The sequence below is a fragment of the Nuphar pumila genome, chromosome 15 (assembly GCF_984573655.1).
Source record: "Nuphar pumila chromosome 15, dmNupPumi1.hap1.1, whole genome shotgun sequence".
Lineage (NCBI taxonomy): Eukaryota > Viridiplantae > Streptophyta > Magnoliopsida > Nymphaeales > Nymphaeaceae > Nuphar > Nuphar pumila.
This window is the reverse complement of record NC_143263.1, coordinates 8,013,017-8,036,772: the sequence shown is the minus strand read 5'-3', so window position 1 is coordinate 8,036,772 and position 23,756 is coordinate 8,013,017. Positions and strand designations below refer to the sequence as shown.

The 23,756-nt window shown below is 38.6% G+C and overlaps 1 protein-coding gene across 5 annotated transcripts in view; it reads right to left on the bottom strand.

Moving 5' to 3' along the window:
- Window positions 1-23,756, bottom strand: part of ABCA1 (ATP-binding cassette A1) — a 198,441-nt gene that overhangs the window by 37,370 nt on the left and 137,315 nt on the right. For all 5 annotated transcript variants that reach the window (XR_016428135.1, XR_016428136.1, XM_089990662.1 and 2 more), the window contains 5 exons: window positions 20,746-20,956; window positions 16,988-17,071; window positions 589-630; window positions 390-486; window positions 45-172 (listed from right to left, as the gene is read on the bottom strand). Coding sequence is in view for 3 of the 5 variants with exons in the window: in XM_089990662.1 (XP_089846788.1) it covers window positions 45-172; window positions 390-486; window positions 589-630; window positions 16,988-17,071; window positions 20,746-20,956 (562 nt within the window). In the remaining 2 variants the exon portion in view is untranslated. The remainder of the gene's footprint in view (window positions 1-44; window positions 173-389; window positions 487-588; window positions 631-16,987; window positions 17,072-20,745; window positions 20,957-23,756) is intronic.

Genomic DNA, 23,756 nt, shown 5'->3' with positions numbered 1-23,756 from the left:
GATTGGCCGAATTTGTTGGAAATACAGAACATCTGAAACAATGCCTGTGCCACTGAATGATCTGAAAAGAAAAAGGTAAGGCAATATGTTGAAGCAGCAACTGCTAGTCCATACTCCAAAAACAAAAATACTGTTGGCCAGAAAGAACCAACCCCAATAAACTGATCAAGGCCTGCAAAAAAACATGAATCATAGAAATTTAATATATTTCCCAAAGGTTATTATAAACTGACAAATGACAACTACAAGGGGATCTATATCCCATATCGTATGGCCAAACAAATAACTGATTTGCAGAAATAAAAGAAATAAAAGGAGAGAAATTGTTGTGAAAGATACTCCCATAATACAGAAAGAAAGAGAGAGGTATAGCAGTTTTGTTATCATACCAAATACTGTAAAGAGAATTATTGCAAGAGAAGTAGGAAACAGGAAGCTGATGAAGTCCCAAATATATGTAGAAATCCAATATGCAAGGACAGACACCTGAATGTGGGCATGACCAAATGCTTCAAAACTAATGAAAGAAAAATACTATCACAAGAAAATATATAAAAAATTATAAAACTGTACAAGAAAAGGTTTTACCCCACTGATAAGTTGTTGGTGCTTGGCCTTGACTTCCCGTTCCTTCATAAATCAACAAATGATTAAGAAAAAATATGTACTCAAAATATATAAAATAAAAATATGAATTCTGCAATGAAAATATCATGATTATCGTTATAATATTGAAATATTTTCAATATGGAAATATTTCAAAATTATTGTGATATTTGAAATCATTTTGGTTTTAGATTATTGCATGTGATCTCAGGATCATTCTTTAGCCATAGTTTATTTGCTTATTATTATTTTTCTCTAAATGAAGACTGTTTTCAGTTTCTGGAGTTGCAAAGAGAAGCAAAAAAAGACAAAGTAGAAGAATAAGAAAGAAGTGAGCACTGTGATCATTTCATAAATTGAAATGCATAGTAAATGATGTGCAAGAAAGGTACAAAGATTGCTTAAAGAATTCAAAGGTTTACATCTGACAAACATTATCAAAAGAAAGATGGCTGATCCTTTGATGATCTTTGAAAGGATTCAGAGAAAGAGCAGTTGAATCTATCTCTTTCGCCCAAAAGCAAAGATAGATTGAATAAGCAAGTGGAGAAGCATACCATAAAACAAGTAGAAATAAAGAAAGATGTCAGATCATAGAAAAATCTTGATCATCTAAGATTTAAGAATTCCTTCAATTATTTTTCTTCTAAAATGTTACTTTTTTATAAGCTTCTAACATATTTAATTCATTTTCAAACTTCTACTGTCAATTACATTTTCAAGCTTCTAATTTGCCCAAGTTTCTCTGGTGGGGTTTAATCACCATCATTACAAGCTATGTCACATGGGTGTGGGTGCGGGGATTCGGCACTTCCAAAAAACCCGGGTGCGGGGGTGCGGCAGGGGCAAAAATGTAAACACACACACACATATATATATATATAAGGGGGGTCCGGGGGTTCCCCCCGGTGCGGGTCCCGCTACGCGGTCAGTGGGCAGGGGCGCCCCTGGCGGGGGGTTATAGGGGGGGCAGCGCCCCCCGCCCGCCCCCCCCCCCCCCCAAGAATTTTTTTTTAAATTCCGCAACCCATTTCATAGGGCATTTTTTTTAAATCCAAAAAAAATGGACCAAAATGGCCCTAGGTGCGGTCAACGCACCCAGGGTCGGGTTGACCGCACCCGCGTCGAGTCGAGTCGACGCGGGTGCGGCACCCTGCTAGCCAAATCCCTGTTACATAGATTATAAGTGTCCACATGCATTATGTGGTTAAGGTTCAAAAGATCATCGAGAAAACGATAATACAAGACTTACTTTCCATCAATCTGTTCATTTGTTTCTCATGAACAATCTCAACCATATTGTCAAGCATAGAATATGTAATATCTCATAAAATTCGTAGGCTCGATCTCTTTTTCTTCAACTTTTTGTCTTACAAAATGTTGGTCGATCTCAATATGGTTAGCACGACTGTGATGTACTGGATTGAATGACATGTTGAGAGCACCTTGATTGTCACACAACAAGGTAGAGTGAGAGATCGTAATTCCCACTTCAGTTAGTAGATGCCTGACCCATGTGGCTTTGGCAGTAGCTGCAGCCATGGATCTATACTCAGTGTAAAACCCGTAATTAAAAAAAACAAATTATCGGACCCGGGCCGGGTCGGGTCCGGACCCGACCCGGGCCCATCGTCGTTAGGGTTTTTAAAAAAACCGACACAAGGGAAAGGGTTTTGAGAAAAACCCTTTCTCCTGTGCGCCGCACCCCCCCCCCCCACCGCGCCATCGACCCGATAAGGGAAACCCATCGGGGTTTCCCCTTTTGTCGCCCCTCCCCGAGCTCTTTAAGAGCGTTGCGGGAGGGGAGGATCGATGCCCCGCCCCCCTTCTCGTTCCGTGCAGGCGACAACCTCGCTGGCAAACCTACTGACGCCTCCTCCTGCTGGTTCGATCGCCGCCGCCGCTGCGACCACCACCGGCGATCCGCCCCTTCCAGGTACGCCGTCCCTCCTCTCTTCCTTGACCTGCGTAGGGGGTCGGCAGGAGGCTAGTGGCTCCTGCCGCCCCGATCTCTCTCTCTTCGGCAGGGATTTGTCCCCCTGCCATCGTCCTTTTGCCGGACGGCAGGGGCTCAACCCCTGCCGATTCGCTGTCATCGGCAGGGGTGCGACCCCTGCCGTTTCAGTGCTGTCGGCAGGGGCGCGACCCCTGCCGCTTTAGTGCTATCGATAGGGGATATCCCCCTGCCGATTCGTTGTTGTCGGCAGGGGCTAGCCCTCTGCCGCTTCAGTGCTGTCGGCAGGGGCGCGACCCTTGCCGCTTCAGTGCTGTCGGCAGGGCTCGCCCCCTGCCGCCTCGCTGTTTTTGACAGTGGCTCATTCCCTGTCGCCCCGTTGTCGTCGGCAGTCGGGGGATCACTCCCTGCCGCCTAATCCTACCATTGCCCCCGTCTCACCATTAATTATATTAGCATAATTGAATATTTCACACTCTTGCAGATTTTTGCAACACGTCCCGTTCGTGTTCCGCAGCCCGACTCTCGTATTATCCTCACGCGTAGGCGTACGCAGCTGCACGACATCCCAAGGTAGGGTAAAGTCGCACAAAGGGCAATAAATGAACCTATTTAAGTTGAAATAATTAAGATGCCCATGCTAGACATGCTTAGCGTTATATTGCTTTTGAATTTGCGCATTATCTTGTTTGTATGCTCATGGGTCGAGGTATAATTTCATTCTTCGATCATCATTTTGCATAGTTGTTTATGAGTTTGAGGTGTGGTTTCGTACTTCGTGCAATACCTATGCTCTTGTTTGCTTGCATATATTTTTGCCTGCATGTTTCCTTTGAGTGAGGTACGACTTCGTGTCTCATGTATTACTTGTGACCTCATGTGTTTGCCTATCTAAGTGGCCATGGTATGATTTTGGTACCTCGTGTACTACTTATGTGCTTTTCCCTCGATGTGCGGCATCGCAAGTCGAGAGTTGCTTGTTGTCATGTTATAATCTGCATATGCTCACACTTATGGTAAATATGTACTTACATAAATGTAGTCTTGTGCCTAACCGGATTTCAGTTGTTTTCAAAACACTAGAAGTTGCGCTTGTGCGCTATAGTTCTTTAAAAGCGAGTTTCCTTCTGCCAACCCAGTGCTCTTCAAATTGCACAACTTTTGCAAAGTTAAGTTTTAAGTCTCGCAGGATTTCGAAGTCACATTTGGGCCCTCCCAAGTCCACACACTTGGGAGAAATGTTTTATAACCTTGATTCAAGTTGCGGCTCAATTTAAATAACCCCGATTGGGGGCAGGAGCCTGTGATCGAGTGAGGTTCTGTTGAAGGACCCATTCTTCATTTATTAAACTTAGTGTCGCGTGTCGTGCGAATCATGTCGATATTAATATAAATTTTGGATGCAAGATTGATAGTGATGTGCCTTGTGTGAATTGTGGCTTTTAAGGATGAATCGTGCCAAATGAGCACTCCTATATTCGTTTGATCGTTATGAAGTTGTGTGTTGGGTGTTCCTTTTGAGAAGCCTACGCACCCCCCTTTTTGGTGTAGCGTACTTTTAGTCATGCACGACGTGTTAAGTACTTTGTTGATCGGACAAGAGATCCGAGACGACCTTGTGTCATGAAATATGCAAAATAATGTTGAAATGAATTCAAGACTTATCTTGCCAAATTGTGTTGTGTTACTTCTTATGCAGATAATATCTGTTGGGGTTTCTTTGGTGAAACCATATCCCTTTTATCGTAGTCGTACTTTTGACAAGTACGTCGTCTTACGTTGCGATTATTGGATGAGAAGGTTGTGGCCACCTTGATGAGTGCAAATAACAAAATGTTGTGATCACCTAAATAAGTGATGTTTCCGCCTTCACCGGCAAGATACTCGAGTTAGTCGAAAGACCAGAGTATGTAGAATGGGTCTTCAGTTAACTACCCCTGATGTACTCATTAAAACCGCTGACTCCTGTCAAGAGAGAGGACAGGAATGTACAAAAACTTCGATGGACAGACCATTAATGGCAGTTACGAGCAAAAGACTCGACTTCCCCAGTCATCAGAGTTAGGGGAATGAGACTACCATAATTATCCTAGGTGGTAGCTCTCCATGTTTGGGATGCATCCATTGTTTATGCTGCTTTGAAGATTTCTCTCTTGGTCACCGACCGTCCCCTTAGGTGCGGACTCAGTCAGCTATCCGGGTTATCATAAAATACATAGCATAATAAACCCCCGGATCAGTCTAGGCTGTTTCTGTAAAAGTATCTCCAATAAGATACTAAGATCAAGACCTTAATATTCTTGATAATAAACCTACCACGAATTCACAATAAGAACACTTGTGCACAAAGGCACAACTCACAAATGCACAAAGGCGTAAAAACAATGGAATCAATTTATTGAGCACTTGGGCTTTGACTCAAAGCCATAAGAAATACAAAGGGGTGAAACCCCTATTTATAACAACACAAGAGAGGCCTTGGAGGGGCTCCACTCATAGACGTTGGAGCCCCTCCAACGGTCACAAATGTGACCGTTGGAGAGGGCCCAACGTCTATGTTAGTGGCCCCCCCAAGGTACCTTTTGGTACATTACATAAAAAATAAAAAATAAAAAATAAAAGAGAAAGAAAACTAAAATAAATTACAATCACATTCATAAATTGAATGTGCGTAAAATAGAGGAAAAGACTAATCTACCCCTACGGCTAAACAAAATAGAAATATATATTTTATATATAATAAGTAGATACATATACATATATATTAATATATGTATATGTATTACCTTATATATATAAAATATATATATTACATTGAATGATTAGGTATATAATTTAACACCCCCCCTCAAACTTAGGGCAGGATGACCGAGAGTTTGCTAAGAAGAAAGGTGAAACGCGGAGCACACAAGGCTTTAGTGAAGAAGTCCGCCAATTGATATTCGGACGTGACATATGGAAGGTCAATGATCCCTTTGAGGTACGCCTCCCGAACGTAGTGACAATCCATCTCTATGTGTTTGGTCCGCTCATGAAAAGTGTGATTTTTAGCAATATAAATCGCACTTTTGTTGTCACAGCAAAGCTTGGTAGGCCCTTCAATAGTGATCCCCATGTCTTCCAACAACTGATGAATCCAAACAATTTTCATGGTAGTACTCGCCATGGCACGATATTCCGCTTCAGTTGATGATAGAGACACCTTTTGCTGCTTCTTGCATCTCCATGAGATTAACAAGTCTCCTAAGAAAACACAAAAACCAGTGGTGGAGTGACGGTTATTTGGGTCACCTCCCCAATCAGAGTCAGTATAAGCAATCAATCTTAACTCAGAAGAGGAAGACAGAAAAACCCCCTTATTAATAATGTGCTTTAGGTATCTTACGACACGTAAGATAGCACCCATGTGAACAGAAGTTGGTGCATGCTGAAACTGACTTGCCGTATGCACCGCATGTGAGATATCTGGTCTGATGATACTTAAGTACATCAACGATCCTACTAGTTGCCTGTAGGGAGTAGGATCAGAGAGAGGAACACCATCATCAATCTTCATTTTAGCTCCCACTATAGCAGGAGTTTCACAAATTTTATCATCTGTAATACCTGACCTGTCAATAATCTCAGATGCAAGCTTAGTTTGAGACAAAAAATATCCTCTATGAGAGTATGCTACCTCAATACCCAAAAAACAAGTCAAGAAGCCTAAGTCAGACATTTCAAACTTATCCTTTAAAATGGATTTTATGCTTTTAATTCCTTTAGAATCGCTCCCAGTTATAAGCATGTCATCCACATAAAGTAGCAGAATAACAATCCCTGCATTAGATTTTCTAACAAACAAAGCAGTATCAGTAAAGCAGGATAAAAAACCATTTTCTAACATTACGGAGTTAAACCTATCATACCAAGCTTTGGGAGCTTGTTTTAAATCATAAAGTGCTTTCCGAAGACGAAGCACTTTTCCTTTAGGAGACTCCATTCCAGGAAGAACATCCATATATACTTCTTCGTTTAGATCTCCGTTTAAAAATGCATTCTTAACATCCATCTGATAGATGTCCCATTTATTGATTGAGGCAACGGTTATAAGACATCGAACGGTGACCATCCGAGCAACCGGGGCAAAAGTCTCCTCATAATCAATCTCATATTTTTGACCATATCCTTTTGCAACTAAGCGGGCCTTATATCTCTCAAGGGACCCATCACTCTTAGTTTTGACTTTAAACACCCATCTACACCCTATTGCTTCCTTGTCTTTAGGGAGGTCTTGAAACTCCCATGTCTTTGCTTTCCTTAGGGCTTCAAGTTCATTATTCATAGCGACTATCCATTCCGGACATTTTCGTGCTTCCTCGAAATCCCTAGGTTCTATGTAAGAGTGAATGGCGCTTAGACATGCTCTATATTTCGGTGAGAAGGACTCATATGAGATGAACCTAGAAGGGGGTCTTCATGATCTTTCGGTCCTACGAAGATTTTCTTCACTCGAAGGGGTAGACTCACTATCATATCTTTCGAGGGCACTTCTAAAAGTATTTCTATCTCTATGAGAGTAGGTTATAGGATCTCTATGTGATTCTTCATTGATGTGTTGATGAAGTGTTGAGAAATCAGAATGAGTTTCATTATTATTCAAGTCATTTTGATTTGTTTCATCATCACTAGTATCATCATCTTCAGTTAATAAATCAAACAGAAAGGAATAGTCTATATTCTCGTCATTAGTTTCAAGTTTTTCGAAACCACTAATATTTTCCAAGAAGCTTACATTTCTGGAAACATATAGTTTATCACTTTTAATATCATAACAGCGAAAGCCTTTATGAGTTTCAGAATAACCAAGAAAGGCACAAGGAATGGCCTTAGGGGAGAGTTTGTCATTTTTATCAGTAAGGACAAAACATTTACATCCAAAAACCCTTAACTTGCTATAATCAGGTTCTTTTTCGTATAATTTTTCAAATGGGGAAATCTTGTTCAAGTTTTTAGATGGAAGTCTATTTATGAGATAGACGGAAGTAAGGGCGGCCTCCGCCCAAAGTTTTTTCGGAATATTTTGAGAAATGAGCAAAGTTTGTGTGGTTTCAATAATATGCCTATGTTTTCGTTCAGCCAACCCATTTTGTTGGGGGGTTTTAGGACAAGACTTTTGATGGAGAATTCCATAATTTTCAAGATAGCTTTTGAATTCATTGAAAAGGTATTCGCCACCCGAATCGGTTCTAAGAATTTTTAAATTTCCATTGAATTGATTTAAGACCATCATATGAAATGTTTTAAAAGTAAAAAAAACTTCATGTTTATGTTTAAGAAAATATATCCAACTAAACCTAGTGAAGTCGTCCACAAAGATAACATAGTAAGAGAAACCTCCCTTAAATATCACCGGAGCCGGACCCCATACATCGGAGTGAACGATTTCAAAAGGTTTTGTTGTAAACATGGATCTTTGAGGAAAAGAAAGACTTCTCATTTTTCCAAGAATATATTCATTACAAACAAAATTTTCATTACAAAGATGCTTAATAAAAGGCAAATAAGAGATTTTAACAATGTTGGGATGACCCAATCTCTTATGCCATACATGAATATCTTTGTTTTGAGCAACATTACAAAATTGATTCTTGGGAATTTTAAGAAAATCAACATAGTAGAGGTCTCCTCTCCTAAAGCCTTCCCCAATCAACTTCCCGGACTGGCGATCCTGTATCCAACATTTATTAGAAGAGAATTTTATATCGCAATCATAGTCCGAGAGTTGAGAAACGGAAAGTAAATTTAAGTTTAGTTTTGGTATAAGACGAATTTTTGGGATAAAGAAGTCTTGTTTTTCAAAATTACCCATTCCTTTAATTTCAAGAGGTGTTCCATCCGCCGTTGAGACAAAAGATGGAAGACAATTTTTAGAATAATCAGAAAGAAAACAATGGCTTGGAGTCATATGAAACGAAGCTCCGGAATCAAGTAGCCAAGATGTCTTACCGAGAGAGGAAGAGGATGACATAGCGGCTCCAGAAATGCCTCCTTTGAGAAGAGGTTGAAGAGCATCCATAATTTGATGAAGCGAAAGAGGTTCATTTGATGTCGAAGGTCGTTCCTCCGATTGGGATGCTAAAGCCGCGGCAAGAAATTTCTTCCATTTGGGACAATTGGGTTTGATATGCCCCGGTTCTTTACAAAAATGGCAAGTTAATTTGCTATAGTCTCTCTTGCCATATCGATCATTTTGCCCTTGATTTTTAAAATGGGGCGGTTTATAAGTCTTTAAATTATTTCCGGGTCTTGACACAGCATTAACCACTTCATAATCACTTTGAGAAGGTGTAGCAAGGATGCTTGGGTTATTTTTACTGATCCCCATACATGTTTCCTCACCACTTAGCTTGGTGATGACATCTTCAATAGAGGGAGATGTGAAAGCGGATAGAAGAGAGGACCGAATTTGCTCAAATTCGGGTCTAAGACCATTTAGGAAGTTGAAAAATCGATCTTCCTCTAGTAGTTTGTGCCTTAATTCAATAGCTTCTCCGCTCTATTTTGGTTCGAGCATGGCAAGCTCGTCCCAAATAGATGATAATTCGGCAAAATATTCCCGAATAGATAAATCATTTTGTTGAAGAGTCAAGGCTTTCTTTTAGAGATAGTATTTGTGAGACAAGTCCCTTGAAGTATACATTTTTTCAAGGTACAACCAAGCTTTGGAGGCCCTTTTAAACTTAATGATGTTGGCATTGATCTTGGTTTCAACGGATGAAAAAATCCAAGACAATATTTTGAAGTTCTTCATTTCCCACTCATCATGCTTTTTGGAATATTCTTCTAAGGCCTTTTGTCTATCTTCACCTTCAAGAATCTTAATCTCTCCTTTCTCTATAATAGAAAGTTTGGGTTCGGGTTCCGATATGGAACCTTGAACGTATCCCCAAAGGCCTTTCCCTTTGATATGGGCTTCCATATTGCCGGCCCAAACATGGTAGTTCGAACCACTAAGTTTAAACCCAAGGGAGAAGTGGGAGTCTTTTTCACCCATTAGAGAGAAGAAAAGATAGAAAATAATACGTACCTTAACGGATTTTCAAACTTTTCTTGACAAAAGTTGCTTCTAAAATATTACCCGAAGCAAATGATTTACTTCAAAACTTCACTAGCTTGAGGGCACGTTTTTCGAGGTACTTCACAAGTGACGAGATGCACGATCCTCCTCCTTTCAACGAGGCTCTGATACCATGTAAAAGTATCTCCAATAAGATACTAAGATCAAGACCTTAATATTCTTGATAATAAACCCACCACGAATGCACAATAAGAACACTTTAGAACACTTGTGCACAAAGGCACAACTCACAAATAACTCACAAATGCACAAAGGCATAAAAACAATGGAATCAATTTATTGAGCACTTGGGCTTTGACTCAAAGCCATAAGAAATACAAAGGGGTGAAACCCCTATTTATAACAACACAAGAGGGGCCTTGGAGGGGCTCCACTCATAGACGTTGGAGCCCCTCCAACGGTCACAAATGTGACCGTTAGAGAGGGCCCAACGTCTATGTTAGTGGCCCCCCCAAGGTACCTTTTGGTACATTACATAAAAAATAAAATAGAAAGAAAACTAAAATAAATTACAATCACATTCATAAATTGAATGTGCGTAAAATAGAGGAAAAGACTAATCTACCCCTACGACTAAACAAAATAGAAATATATATTTTATATATATAATAAGTAGATACATATACATATATATTAATATATGTATATGTATTACCTTATATATATAAAATATATATATTACATTGAATGATTAGGTATATAATTTAACAGTTTCTAGAGTCGTGCCTTGTGCGTACCCGCTTGGCCAGTTAATATCGAAACATAATTTAAATCCGATCACACAATGTGTTCAGTTATGCACGTATGAAAGTTATAGGGTACAACAGGTTCAATACTTATGGAATTGTGTGTGTGGTTGATGAAACATTGTATTTTGCTAGTTAACTTTCTTGTGCAGTGCTTTGCTTGTAATAGTTAGCTTACTTGTGCCAGTAAAATGCTTGTAATAATTTTAGCATTGTGCTCATGATAGTTACTCTGTGAATCTGTTGAAATTAAATTGTTATATAATTGCCTGTCTACTTGACATATTCTGCTTAATTATGTTCAATATTGTCATGTCTGTGCACCTACCAGTTTTTAGCGAAACTGACCCATTTTATGGGCAGGTAATGGATAGGTAATACAGTCTGCGATGGCACGATGGCGTGATGAGGTCAAGATAGAGCTCTTTCCCTGACGTTTCGCTCCTGAGGACATGTTGGTAAATTTGGTATAAAGTGTGATTCAAAATTTCTCTTTTATTAAACCGTGAGTTAATAAAAATTGTTTTAGTAAGCTTCTTCTTGGTTTCAACAAACGAATTCTCAATTATTGAAACTCCATTTCTAAACCATTTGATTTTAATGGTTGTGTGGGATTTGACAAAGGAAAGTTTACACTGTAATGCGCTCAAGGTCCATCGACTTGTTGTTTTAAAAATATCATTTTCCGCTGAAGTACTATTTAGACTCTGATAATTGTATGATTTCAAAGCTTTCTAAACTATTCTAAAAGTTACAAGTCCTGGATTTTTGGGGCGTTACACTCAGCCTTAGTGCTTGATCTAGCGACAACCTTTTGTTTTCTACTACTCCAAGAGACTAAATTTCTTCCAATAAAGACACAATATCCTGATATAGATCTTCGTTCATCTGGATCCCCTGCCCAGTCTATATCACAATATACAATAAGTTCGCGCTTATTCTTCCAAGACGACTGTGGTGAATATATCAACCTGTCCCCAATGGTCCCTTTCAGATATCTAAGAATCCTCTTAATCGCTTCCATATGTCCAGTATGTGGTGCATGCATAAACTGAGACTCTTGATTGACTGAATAAACAATATCAGGACGAGTGAATGTGAGATACTATAACATCCCTATTAGACTGCGATACCTAGTGGGGTCCTCATACGGATCTCTATCATGAGTGCTAAGTTTTTGGTGAAGCACACTTGGAGTTCCTAGATGCTTGCAGTCTTTCATACTTGTCTTGCTGAGAACGTCTACTGTATACTTGTGTTGAGTGAGGGTTAAACCATAAGCCTGATTATCAACTTCTACACCAAGAAAATAGCGCAAGGCACCAAGATCTTTCATTTTGAACCTCTGACCTAGTAAGTTTTTTACTTCTATGATGTGAGCTTTAGAGTTTCTTGTGATGACAATATCGTCAACATAAATTAATAGTAGGGTGATCACATCCTGACTTCTGAAAATGAATAATGAGTGATCCAATAGAGAACGTGAAAATCCATGTTTTTGAATCTCAAGCGAGAAACTGTCAAACCAAGAACGCAATGCTTGTTTTGGATCATAGATAGCTCTTTTTAGCCTGCACACATGGATTTTATAATTTTGCTCTTGATATCCAGGGGGGTGTTCCATATAGACTTCCTCCTTCAAATCCCCCTGCAGAAATGCATTTTTTACATCAAGCTGACTCGGCTTCCATCCATGTTCAACAACCAAGGAAAGAATAATTTGAATCGCCCCCATTCTCACCACCAGGCTGAAGGTCTCATCATAGTCTTGCCCTGCTTCTTGGGTAAACCCTTTTGTCACCAGTCTTGCCTTGTATCGTTCAATAGTTCCATCTGGCTTATACTTTATTTTGTAGACCCATTTGCATCCGACAACATTTTTGTCAGGTGGTCTGGGAACGATTTTCCAGGTTCCACATTCATGTAAGGCTTGCATTTCATTATTCATGGCTTCTACCCATTTGGTAGAAGTGGCTGCCTGATAGTACATAATAGGTTCATCTTCCTTATTGAGGACAGTTAAAAAGAGCTGAAAATCCAAGGGGAAGTTGTTATAACTGACCCACCTATCAATAGGATGTCGTATGCAATTTGATCTTCTGACCTCAAGAGTGTGAGAGGAGGTAGGATTGGCTGCTGGGGCGCAATTTAGAAGGCTTGACGTTGTCGTTCTCTGTCTAGAATAGGAGATGCCCTTGTATCTGCTCGATACCGATGATGGTACTTCTTCCTCATTCTTGATCCCGATGTCCCAGTGGTCTCAAACATTTCTTCTTCTTGCTGCACACAATCTGAAGGACAGACTTCATTGGAACTAGCAAAAAGTTCTGAATTCAGCCAAGGATAATAAGCTTCAGTTGTGTTAGAGGGCATTTTCGTTGTGCCAACTCTGTGATCAAAATTTTGCTCATCAAAGACAACATTTCTTGAGATTCTGATGTGTCTGTTGATAGGATCATAACACCTATATCCTTTGTAATCGTCTGTGTATCCCACAAATCTACACTTCTGAACCTTGTCCTGAAACTTGTTTCTCAAGGACCAATCAATGTGCACATAGCAAACACATCCCAAAGCACGCAAATCATGATAACTAGGATGAGCTCCAAAAAGGTAGTAGTAAGGAAACTTATTTTCCAGAACAACCATAGGCAATCTATTTATCACATGTACGGCAGAATGAAAAGCTTCTGTCCACAGATTGATGGGAAGGTTATTGTCATGAAGCAAAATCATGTTACTTTCAACGATATGCCTATGTTTTCGCTCAGCGATCCCATTTTGCTGAGGGGTGTGTGGACAGGACAGCCTTCTTCCTATCCCATTATTTTGGAGAAAAGAAATAAAGTCACTAGATGAGAACTCCCCACCTCCATCACATTGGAAAAAATTGGATGGACTTAGATAATTGATTTTTTACTAAGGAAATAAAATTTTGGAACAAAAGAAAAACTTCCAACTTATTTTTTATGAAATATATCCAGGTGTATCGAGAATAGCTATCTACAAAGATTAGGTAGTATCTGCTTCCAGATCCAGAGGCAACTGGGGCGAGTCCCCAAACATCAGAACATATTATCTCAAAAGGTTTTGAAGCTTTCTTATTAATGGAATGAAAAGGCAATACATGACTTTTGCATAAAAGACAACTGGAACACTTCTGACTTTTCTGATCCCTATTGAGACTTTCTTTTGGAATGAGATTATTAGAAACAAGTTTCTCAATAAAATGACTCCCACAATGTCCTAATCGACTATGCCATAAGAAAGGCTTATTACATTCAGAAATACTAAAAACATTTGCAGAATAGTAGGAACACGACTCTAATGAAGACTTCAAATCCAGATGAGTAGAGCGGACAAAATGACATGGAGCTTCTTGAAAGACATACATATTGCCTTGTCTTTTTCCTTCAACGAACGTTTCCCTCGTACGAAGGTCCTTGACCTGCACAGAGAAGGGAGTGAATTCAACTGAAGCATGATTATCATCAACAAGTTTAAAAACAGAGAATATTTTTCTTGATGTTGGGAGCATGAAGGACATCAGAAAGTTCAAGAGTAGAATGCGACATGGGAATGACAGTTTTTCCAACATGAGAGACGGGATGGTGGGATCCATCGCCGGTGACAATTTTACTTTGGCCAAAATAAGGAATAGGGTTAGAAAGTTTACCTGCATCACCAGTCACGTGAGTTGCTGCACCTGAGTCAACAAACCAAGTGCCTTGATCATTCTGCTTTAATTTCAATTTTGACAAGACGGATATCAACAAATCTTTAATCTCTCCACTGTCTCTGATATTGGTGGACTTTCTTTTGGGTTCTGTCTGTGAAGCCTTTCCTTTATTTTCTGGATTGTGCCAACAATTCGCCTTGATATGCCCCCTTTTGTTACAAAGGAAGCAAGAGGGAATGGATCTTTGTCCCTATGTATGAGTCAACATATTTGGGGTGGGAAGCAATCCACATCCTCCGTGTCCACTTCGCCCTTGTCCCCCTCGTCCTCGATCGTAAGTCACCCCTATGGCAAAAACTTCTTGGGAATTTGTATGAACATGAGTTTCTTCAGAAAAACCCTTCAGAGTCATTTCGTACTGAATTAATTTAGCTTGCAACTCATCAAAAGTAGGAAGGGCAGGCAGACACAATAGTGCGGTGACGATCATATTATAGTCGGGTCCCAATCCACTCAGAGTTTGTTGCACCATATCACTGTCACTCACGACACATCCTATAACTGAAGTTGATCTGTGATAGTCTTCATCTTGTTAAGATATTCCATGATGGTCATAGAATCTTTTCTCAGTAGCTGAAATTCCCTCTTGAGAAAAACCATCTTCGCCCGTGAAAATTGTGAATACGTCTGAACCAATCTCTCCCAAAGTTGCAGGGCAGTACAATTGTCGGGGATTGCAACAAGAACCTCTTGAGACAAGGTAGAAGTGATGTATGCAACTACTGATTGATCTTTCCTTTCCCAGTTGAGATATTCTGCATTTTTGACATACATAATTGAACTCGCCCCTTTATCATCTTTATCTTCTCTCGTAACAAATTCTAGCAGGACTGAAGTGGTTCCATCCAGGTGACCTAAGAGACCTTGGCTCCTTATAAAAGGAATGATTTGTCTCTTCTAAATCAAGAAGTTAAAGGTGTTTAACTTTTCAGAAACGAGTTGATTGAGAAAGCTTGAAGAAAGACTCGATTGAGAAGAATAAGAATCCATGGAGAAAGTAAATTTAACAAGAGTGTTCACAAAGTGCTCAATCTTCTGCCAGGGAAGTTTGTTGATTGCCTTTTTTTTTTGCGGCTGAGTAACCCTTAAAACTGGCGATCAGAGATGGTCAGATTTAAAAGGGAATCAAACCTAAGTTTCCCCTTGCACTTTTATAAGATTTGAGATTGACGTAATGAAAAAAAAATTACACATTGAATAAGAGTATTAATCTAAAAGTATTTTCAGTTGTGACAGCGAGAGGACTGCAAGAGGAGACACTTGAAAAAAAATGAGAATCAGATTAAAAAAAACGCTGTCACACAGCAAATACGAACAACAAAGAGGGCTTAATATCTCAGATCTGACGCAACTTCATCGTCAGATCTGGATACGCAGAGTAGATGCGTAGAGGGGAACATGCAAAAACAAAACAGATCTGGTGCACCAGATCTAAAAATACCAGGCGAAAGGGAAAGATGAATCGGGGTTTCACGTGAATGGGTGAATCGACTTCAGCGATTCACGTGAAACAGAATTTTCCTCCTTTTTTTTGATGCACAGGATTTACGTGAATAATGATTCACGTGAATATCAGACCCACGTGGATATCAGACCCCCGTGAGACGTGAATTCACCAGAGAGGAATTAGAAAAGAGAAGGAGAAACGAGAGATAGAAAGAAGTAAAAGAAACTGAAGAAGAGTAGAAGACGAGACAAAGGAGTCCTCAAACCTCTGATCGGTCGGTCGCACCTTTTGGAAGCCTCTTCAACCCTAGATGGATCTTCGCTTTGATACCATGTTAGAATCTTCTTTGGAACCTGTGGAGAAAAGAGAAAGGGGATAGAAGAAGAAATGGGTTGCGGCTGTCACGATTTCAGTAAATGAAATCATGACCTAAACATTGTATTAATATGCTTAAGTGTACAGTATGGGTCCGGATCTGGTATAATGTCCAGACCCGAAGGAAATGAAATAAAAAAAAACTATACATACAATGGACTCAGGTCTTGATATCCAGACCCGTACGCCTAAACACACTTTTTCAATATCCATACAAGGATAAGTGCATGCACTATCATCAATATGCAGAAATCATAATAAAACCATCATACTTCAATCCTATTACCAAATTCTTACAGCGAAACTAAAAACGGAGCAGCTATAGTACACTAACATCATTAGCAAGTTGTAATGTGCATATGCCAGTGAGAATCATTAAGGATGGTGGTGACCCATGGTGACATCTTTTTGGGCCACCAGTGGGGTCTACATCTATACAGATCATTTTCACAAATATCATATTTTTATTGGATATCCACACAAGGATTAGTGCATGCACTATCATCAATATGCAGAAATCATAATAAAACCATCATACTTAAAGCCTATTACCAAATTCATACAGCAAAACTAAAAACGGAGCACCTTTTTTTTTAAGTAAACCATAACTATAGATAATATGGAAAACAGCATTTTATTAAAGCTGTGAAGAAAATAATTGCATCATTACTATTAGGCTAAAAAAGGGAAGGGATCAGGGATTTCTTTTCTCCCTTGCAAAATGAAAATAACTAAAATGATAGTTGGCACAATCCATTAGTTCCTCCAGCATGATGAAGGAACTAGTCACGAATTATCATATCAAACCGGGAAAACATCCATCTTAAAAATTTAAATTTGTTACACAGCAGAAACTTCACAATTTCAGGGATGAAAGTAGGCAAAGAAAGAAATGCAACATGCGAGGAAAATGACAAGGCCACCGAACTTTGGAGTTTGATAGACTATGCATTCCAGATTTGGAAAATGGATATTAGATAAATACTCTCTAGACACGTACCTTTACAATAGCAACTGCAAATGATGCAGGTATAAAGGAGAAAGCAATATTAATGATAATGGCAGCTGAAAATGCATCCAAATCCTACAAAATAAAAAAGAGAATCATGTCCATCCCAAGATAGTTTCCAATGAAATTTAGTAATATAAAAAACTAATTTTGCCTGAATAAGACTAATGGACAAAATAGATATATTAAAATTAACAAAACTAGATAATGGAGAAAATAGAAAAAGAAATAAAGAGTCAGATCAAATGGCAGAACCTATAAAGAAAAGAGAAGTCATATAGACAAAAATAAAATAAAATGAAGCAGCATCAAGATCACATGATAAAACGACCCTATTTAAAATTCTCCTATGAGACAACGTTTGAGCTTGGTCAAGCCTGATAAGAATAGACTTGTGTGTGTAGATAGGGATATTCTGTCTTTTAATGATCTGTATGTTACATCTGCAACCAAACATGTAGATCACATTTGGAGGGTTAGGTGTGCAAAAAACATTTAAAAATTACAGATATTACAGTTTTTTACTAGGGGGTTCCTTGCTCACGAGGGTAGCAAACATTAATCTCGACCAACAAAGGTAATTTTGAATGGTGTTAGCATCAAACAACCAATGAAAGCCTTTTTAGTGCCAGATTTAATTTTAAATCCAACAACCCCAAGAAAACTCTCTCTCTCTCTCTCTCTCTCTCAACACCATCCATTGCTCTCACCAGAGTGCCACCTCCCACGACCATCGGTCGCCTACAGTAGAGCGCCACCTCCCACCAACATTTGTCAGCCCACCCTATGTAGTCAAAAGCCCCGACTAGGCACCGACTACTTTGCCTAGTCAGTTAGACGTAAGTAAAACGCCTAGGCTTTGCAATTCCTAGGTAGGTACCTTAAAAGGTACCAATTTTGCTGACTAGGCACCGACTAAGGCACCTAGTCAGCAACTAAGCTGCCTCCGCCTATGCACGAGGGCAATTTAGCCATTTATTATTCTTATATATATTGTTATTTTTTGTATTATATATAATTATATATACGTGTGCGTTTTTGTGTGATTTGTTCTGTGAAATCATGAAAACATGCTTATATATATATATATATATATATGTGTGTGTGTGTGTGTGTGTGTGTGTGTGTGTGTGTACTACTTAGTTTTTGGGATTTTTTCTGTGAAACATTGGAAGTATATGTGTGTGTGTACAATTATATATATGTATATTCTGGTTATGTATATTAATATATTTTGTGAAAGCATGTGTAATTTTGTACTTATGTAATGAAAACATCTTATTAGTAAAAAAAACTAAACATATTTTTATGTATATTTTGTGTACATTTTAAATTTTAATTGGGGTACCGACTAATCCGACTGGTCCCACCTAGTCCTCGACGAGTCTTTTTAGGGGTCTACCAACTAGGCACTGCCTAGCGCTTTTGACTACATAGACCCCACCAAAGTGTTGCCTCCCACCACCATCCTTCCCACGCCGGACCACCTTCCTCTTCACCACCTAATGCACAACCATCAGAAGGCACACTACCTTAGTGGGAAAGAAGAGCAACAAAAAGACAAAGTAGTTGGTGGTGTGGAAGGATGGAGGAAATAGAGGGTGGGTGGACGAGAGGTTTGTTGGGAAGGATCTCGTGAGGAACTACGAGCACGAGTGGAGCATGCACTAGTAGAGGTGGTGGTGTGAAAGAGGGAAGGTGGTGGTGAGGGAAGTAATATTTGGTCAAGTGGAAGGATGTGGATGAGGAGAACATCAATTCAGAGAGCTAGGGTTTCAGCAGCCTTAGCAAACATAAGAGAGAGAGATTCCGCTGGCGTGAATGAGCTAGTGGGAAGTGCATCGGAGTCCAATGGTCTTTGTTTGCCAGGGTTCCGGTGTAGAGAGAGAGAGAGAGAGAGAGAGAGAGAGAGTTTATGAAAGGCTGGTAAGCAGATTCAACATTAAATCTGATGGCCAGCAAGCGTTCGTTGGCATTCGACGCTAAAGGCGTTCGAAGGTATGCTGGTCTCTAAGAGAAAGTGATGAAAACATACTAAATGGATTTCTATGGATCTTTCGACGCTTTTTTTGCAATTCTGGCACCATAGATGTGTTTGGCATGGTTGATTTATTAGGAATGGACACCCAGATCATGTTTTTCTATGAAAAAAATGATATTTGGACACGCAAAAATTTATGAAGATTTTAGACCGTCGTTTTTTCAAACCTTATAAAAACCTAACTATGCATTGGAATCAAACACTCCAAGAGCTGATCCTTATAAATTGAGCATGTAGATCACATCCGTACGGTCAAAATTTAAAAGTAAAAAGATATATATGGGTTAATATTTGGTATTATTGAAGGCACAAAACTATTGAGTATAATTCAACTTCTTTTCTACTTTTTGATTTTTTTTATAGATCATACCATATGGATATGATCTACAGGGTTTGTTTAGTATAAAATGAGTTTTGAATCATGTGATTTTCACATGTAAGTAGGATTTCTAAGGGATTAAAAAATCAATGAACCACAATGCACTACAATTTAACAACTCAAAAAATCATATTTTCAAATCGAAAAAATATATAAACCAAGGTTTGATCCTTAGCAAACAAACTATGCAAAACATATCTATGTGGTCAGATTAAGTGGATAAAGCCCGAACCTATATTTCCAGCTCAACAGTTTTGTGCCCTAACGAATAGGTTTTTATAAGATTTCAAAAATCAACGGCCTACAATTTTCATAAATTTTTGAGGCTCCAAATACCTTTTTTTCCATCCAAAATGAATCAGGCTGAAAACATGTGCACTTAGAATTTCAAAAAACACCAGAAATCTGAAAAAATGTTTCATTTAGCACCATGCCATATTTAGCAAGGATCCTGTATCACACACACACACACACACACACACACACACACACACACACACACACACACACACACACACATAGGTGATCTTTTGAAAATATCATGATAATATAGCTGTAAATTCATAAAACATTGTTAAAGGGAAAATATTCTGATATTTTGAAAATATCAGAAATTTATGTATATCACGAAAATATCACAATATTATCATTTATTTTACTTTTTTACTTATTTTCTAAATCTTAAATATGCTTCTCTTCTTTCTTTTAAATTTTTTACTTATTCCATTTATTATATGTGTATGTTATTATCTAAATATTTTATTTTCCTACTTATTTTTGCTATTTTTATATTTTTTTATAATTATAAGTACCAAGTTTTTCCTGAGATTTATCAACTAAACCTAAATTATCACAAGAAATTGCCTTGCAGAGATAATAGACAAGACCGTTATTTTTGGATATGATATATATAGGGAATAGCAAACTCTATTTTTTTTTTGTTTTTTGACTCTATTGGACCCCACGGATGTGATCTACATGCTACATTTAGTGGGGATCAGCATTTGGATCACTGGATTCAAACACCAGAGCAGGTTTTTCTGGCTATTGAAGAATAAAAAGGCATAACTGCATCAAATGATCCAAGGGCCAATTCCCACTAAATCAAGCATACCGCACATCTACAACATCAGACTGAGCCAAGACAGCTTGCATCATCAGATTCCAGATAGATTGTACATACAAATGATTGTATCAAATATATATATATATATATATATATATATGTGTGTGTGTGTGTGTGTGTGTGTGTGTGTGTGTGTGCATGCATATGCACGTATGTATCTATGCATGTATGAATTCAAGAAAGAAGGTAATAACATAACAGACATGATGCTGTGAGCGTTGAGTAGCTGTCATCGGCAGTGGATGGTTTCGAGTACGAATAACCATATTTTTGTCATGCATAGCAAGTCCCAAAATTGCGTTATTCACTAAATTGATGTAGGTTGGAGCTGCATGCTGACAGGAACAGTTGTGAAGCACAGTATAACCAATGCTCTCATCCACATTTTGTTCATCCATTAAAACTGCGCCATATCTTGCAATTGTAAACAAGAATCAAATCAGAATGTGCACAACAAGGGACTCAAACAATGAAGAAAAAGAAAGAAGAGCTGGGTAATGCAGAAGAAATATTTGACAAGAAAATCAACCTAATAACCTGGGAACCAAAAAGGTGCACAGTATAGCTCTTGTGATAATAGAAAGTTATAAATCACAATAGCTTCTAGATATATCAAGGGTACAAAAATAATAGATACAATGAAGCTTCATGCAATATGGGAAATTCTGCATGAATTTTGAGGGCCTTCCTGACATTTATTCCTTTAACATAATGAATTTGAACTGACCCTGTTCTCCCCCCAAATGGAAAAGCAAAATTTGTCTAGATTTAAGCATCAAGAACGATAAAAATACATGCGGTATGCATGCAGAAATTTGCAGACATGTTTAGGGATGCAGAAAATCAGATTTAAGTATCAAGAACAATAAAAATACATATGGAATGCATGCAAAAATTTGCAGACATGTTTAAGGATGCAGAAAATCAGATTTACGCATCAAGAACATTAAAAATACATGTGGTATGCATGTAGAAATTTGCAGACATGTTTACCCCTTAAACCCATACGATTTAAGTCATGCTAAACCCTCGTTCTATTGGAAAAATAGAACCTGTACCTTACTGCTGCAAAAACACGAAAAGAATAGGAGGAGGAGGTGGAGAAGGTGATGCCTTTCTCTTTCTCACTTTTTCCTCTCTCTCTCTTTCTCTCTCTTCTTTTTTCTCTCTTTCTCTTTTTTTTTCTCTCTCTTCTTTTTCCTCTCTCTCTCTATTTGACGTTCTTGGGAGAGGGAGGCTTAGCCTCTCTCTTTATAGGAGTCTTCTAGGGAGTGATGCCCAACCTTTTAATTATTATTATTATTTTTTATAGAGTTCTACTGGACAGAGAACTCTTCTCTAACTTAACTACCCCCTTTTTAAAATATATATACATATATATATATATATATATATATATATATATGTGTGTGTGTGTGTGTGTGCGTGTTAAAGTTTTAACTTCATATTTTTATTTAAAGGATTTATAAATGGGCTATGGGTCGGGGCTGGACCCATGACCCAAATACACTCGGATTTCAGCCCATATATATATATATATTCATGGATATTGGTCAATATGGATCATGGACCCTAACAAGATCCATTTTGGCATCAACCCATTTATTTGCATATATGTGTACATGGGTCTTAGTCAATATGGAAACTCGACCACATCCAGATCCATATTGATGTCAAGCCCTATATATATATATACGTGGGTCTTAGGCGATATGGATCCTGGACCAGGTCCACATCCATATTGACGTCAAACTATAATATATACATGGGCATTTTTGTCGATATAGATCCTGGACTAGGTCCAAATCCATATTGACGTCAACCTATATATATATATATATCTATATATATATCTATATCTATATATATATATATATATATATGGATCTCATCAATAGGCCCTGGACCATGTCCAGACCCATATTGATGTCAGCCCATATATAATAATTTATTATTTTTAATTTCAGACATAAAATATAATTATTGAATTAAAATTTGTATTTACAAACTTGAAATATAGGAAAAATTATGAGATATTACATGTTGCCTCCAAAGGAGGATACACTTATAATGTTATTTTTGTAGATGATTACTCTCGCTATACTTGGATATATTGTTTAAACTAGAAAAAAAAATCATCTCGGACCCGGGTCGGATCCGGATCCGACCCGGATCCAAGCCCCCGTGAGAGGACGGCTATCGGTAGGCCGTAAGGGCCTACCGAGCGGCGCCCGCTCCCCCTTTTCCTGCTTATAAATGAAGCAGGCGGGAGGGGGGGAAAGCATCGAAGGCTTTCCCCTCCCCGTCGCCTCTCCTCTCCCCGACGCCCCTTTTCCCCCTCTCGGCTCCCCCGATTTTCCCTCTTCCTCTGTCTCCCCCTCCTCGCCGTCGCTGCGACCCGCCGACACCCGCTAGCCACCTTCGTCTGACTCCGCCGGCGACCTCCAGGTGAGTCCCCCTCTCCCACGTCTTCCTGTTTCATGCGTGAGAGGGGCAAGTGTTGCAGACAGTTTCAGTTATGGATTAAAAAGAAAAAGAATTACAACCTTAAGCTGATATGAATTGGGGATATAGAACTACAGATGCATGGATGCTAAATACAGACATTTTCAGAATTACGATAAAATGCCAAACATAAATTTTGTTAGAGGACTTCACCGGAAGTATTCTGCTGCAAACAGTAAATTACCTAAACATGCTTAAGTACTGCACCATGAAGCAGACACAAAATCTGATAATCAAGGATTTGACACCAATATGCTGTTTTCACCTAACGAAATTTAGACATGTACTGCCAACAGTATTCACCTAAACATGCTTATGGACAGTTAGAGGAAACAAATACAGAAAATCAGATTTGGTAAACTCCACAAAATAACATATTTCTCAAGTATTAAAATTGTCAAAATAATGTGACATCTTTAAACTATCACGCACTTCTGATTAACTATGTTAATATGGCAACTACGCAAACTCCCAATCTACTATTTAAACATATTACAATTCTGATCAGCCGTTTCAACCTTGAAGACAGGCAACTAAATTTTTTTTTGACCATTCACAACTATAACAGAACCATGAACTGTGTGGATCAGATGCAAACTCTGAATATTTTCAAATAGCAATCATTGTATGTGTCAAATGCTAAAGATTTAACCTACTTCGACCTGTAATGCATACATGCATTGAACCAAATGGGACTGCACGTATTATC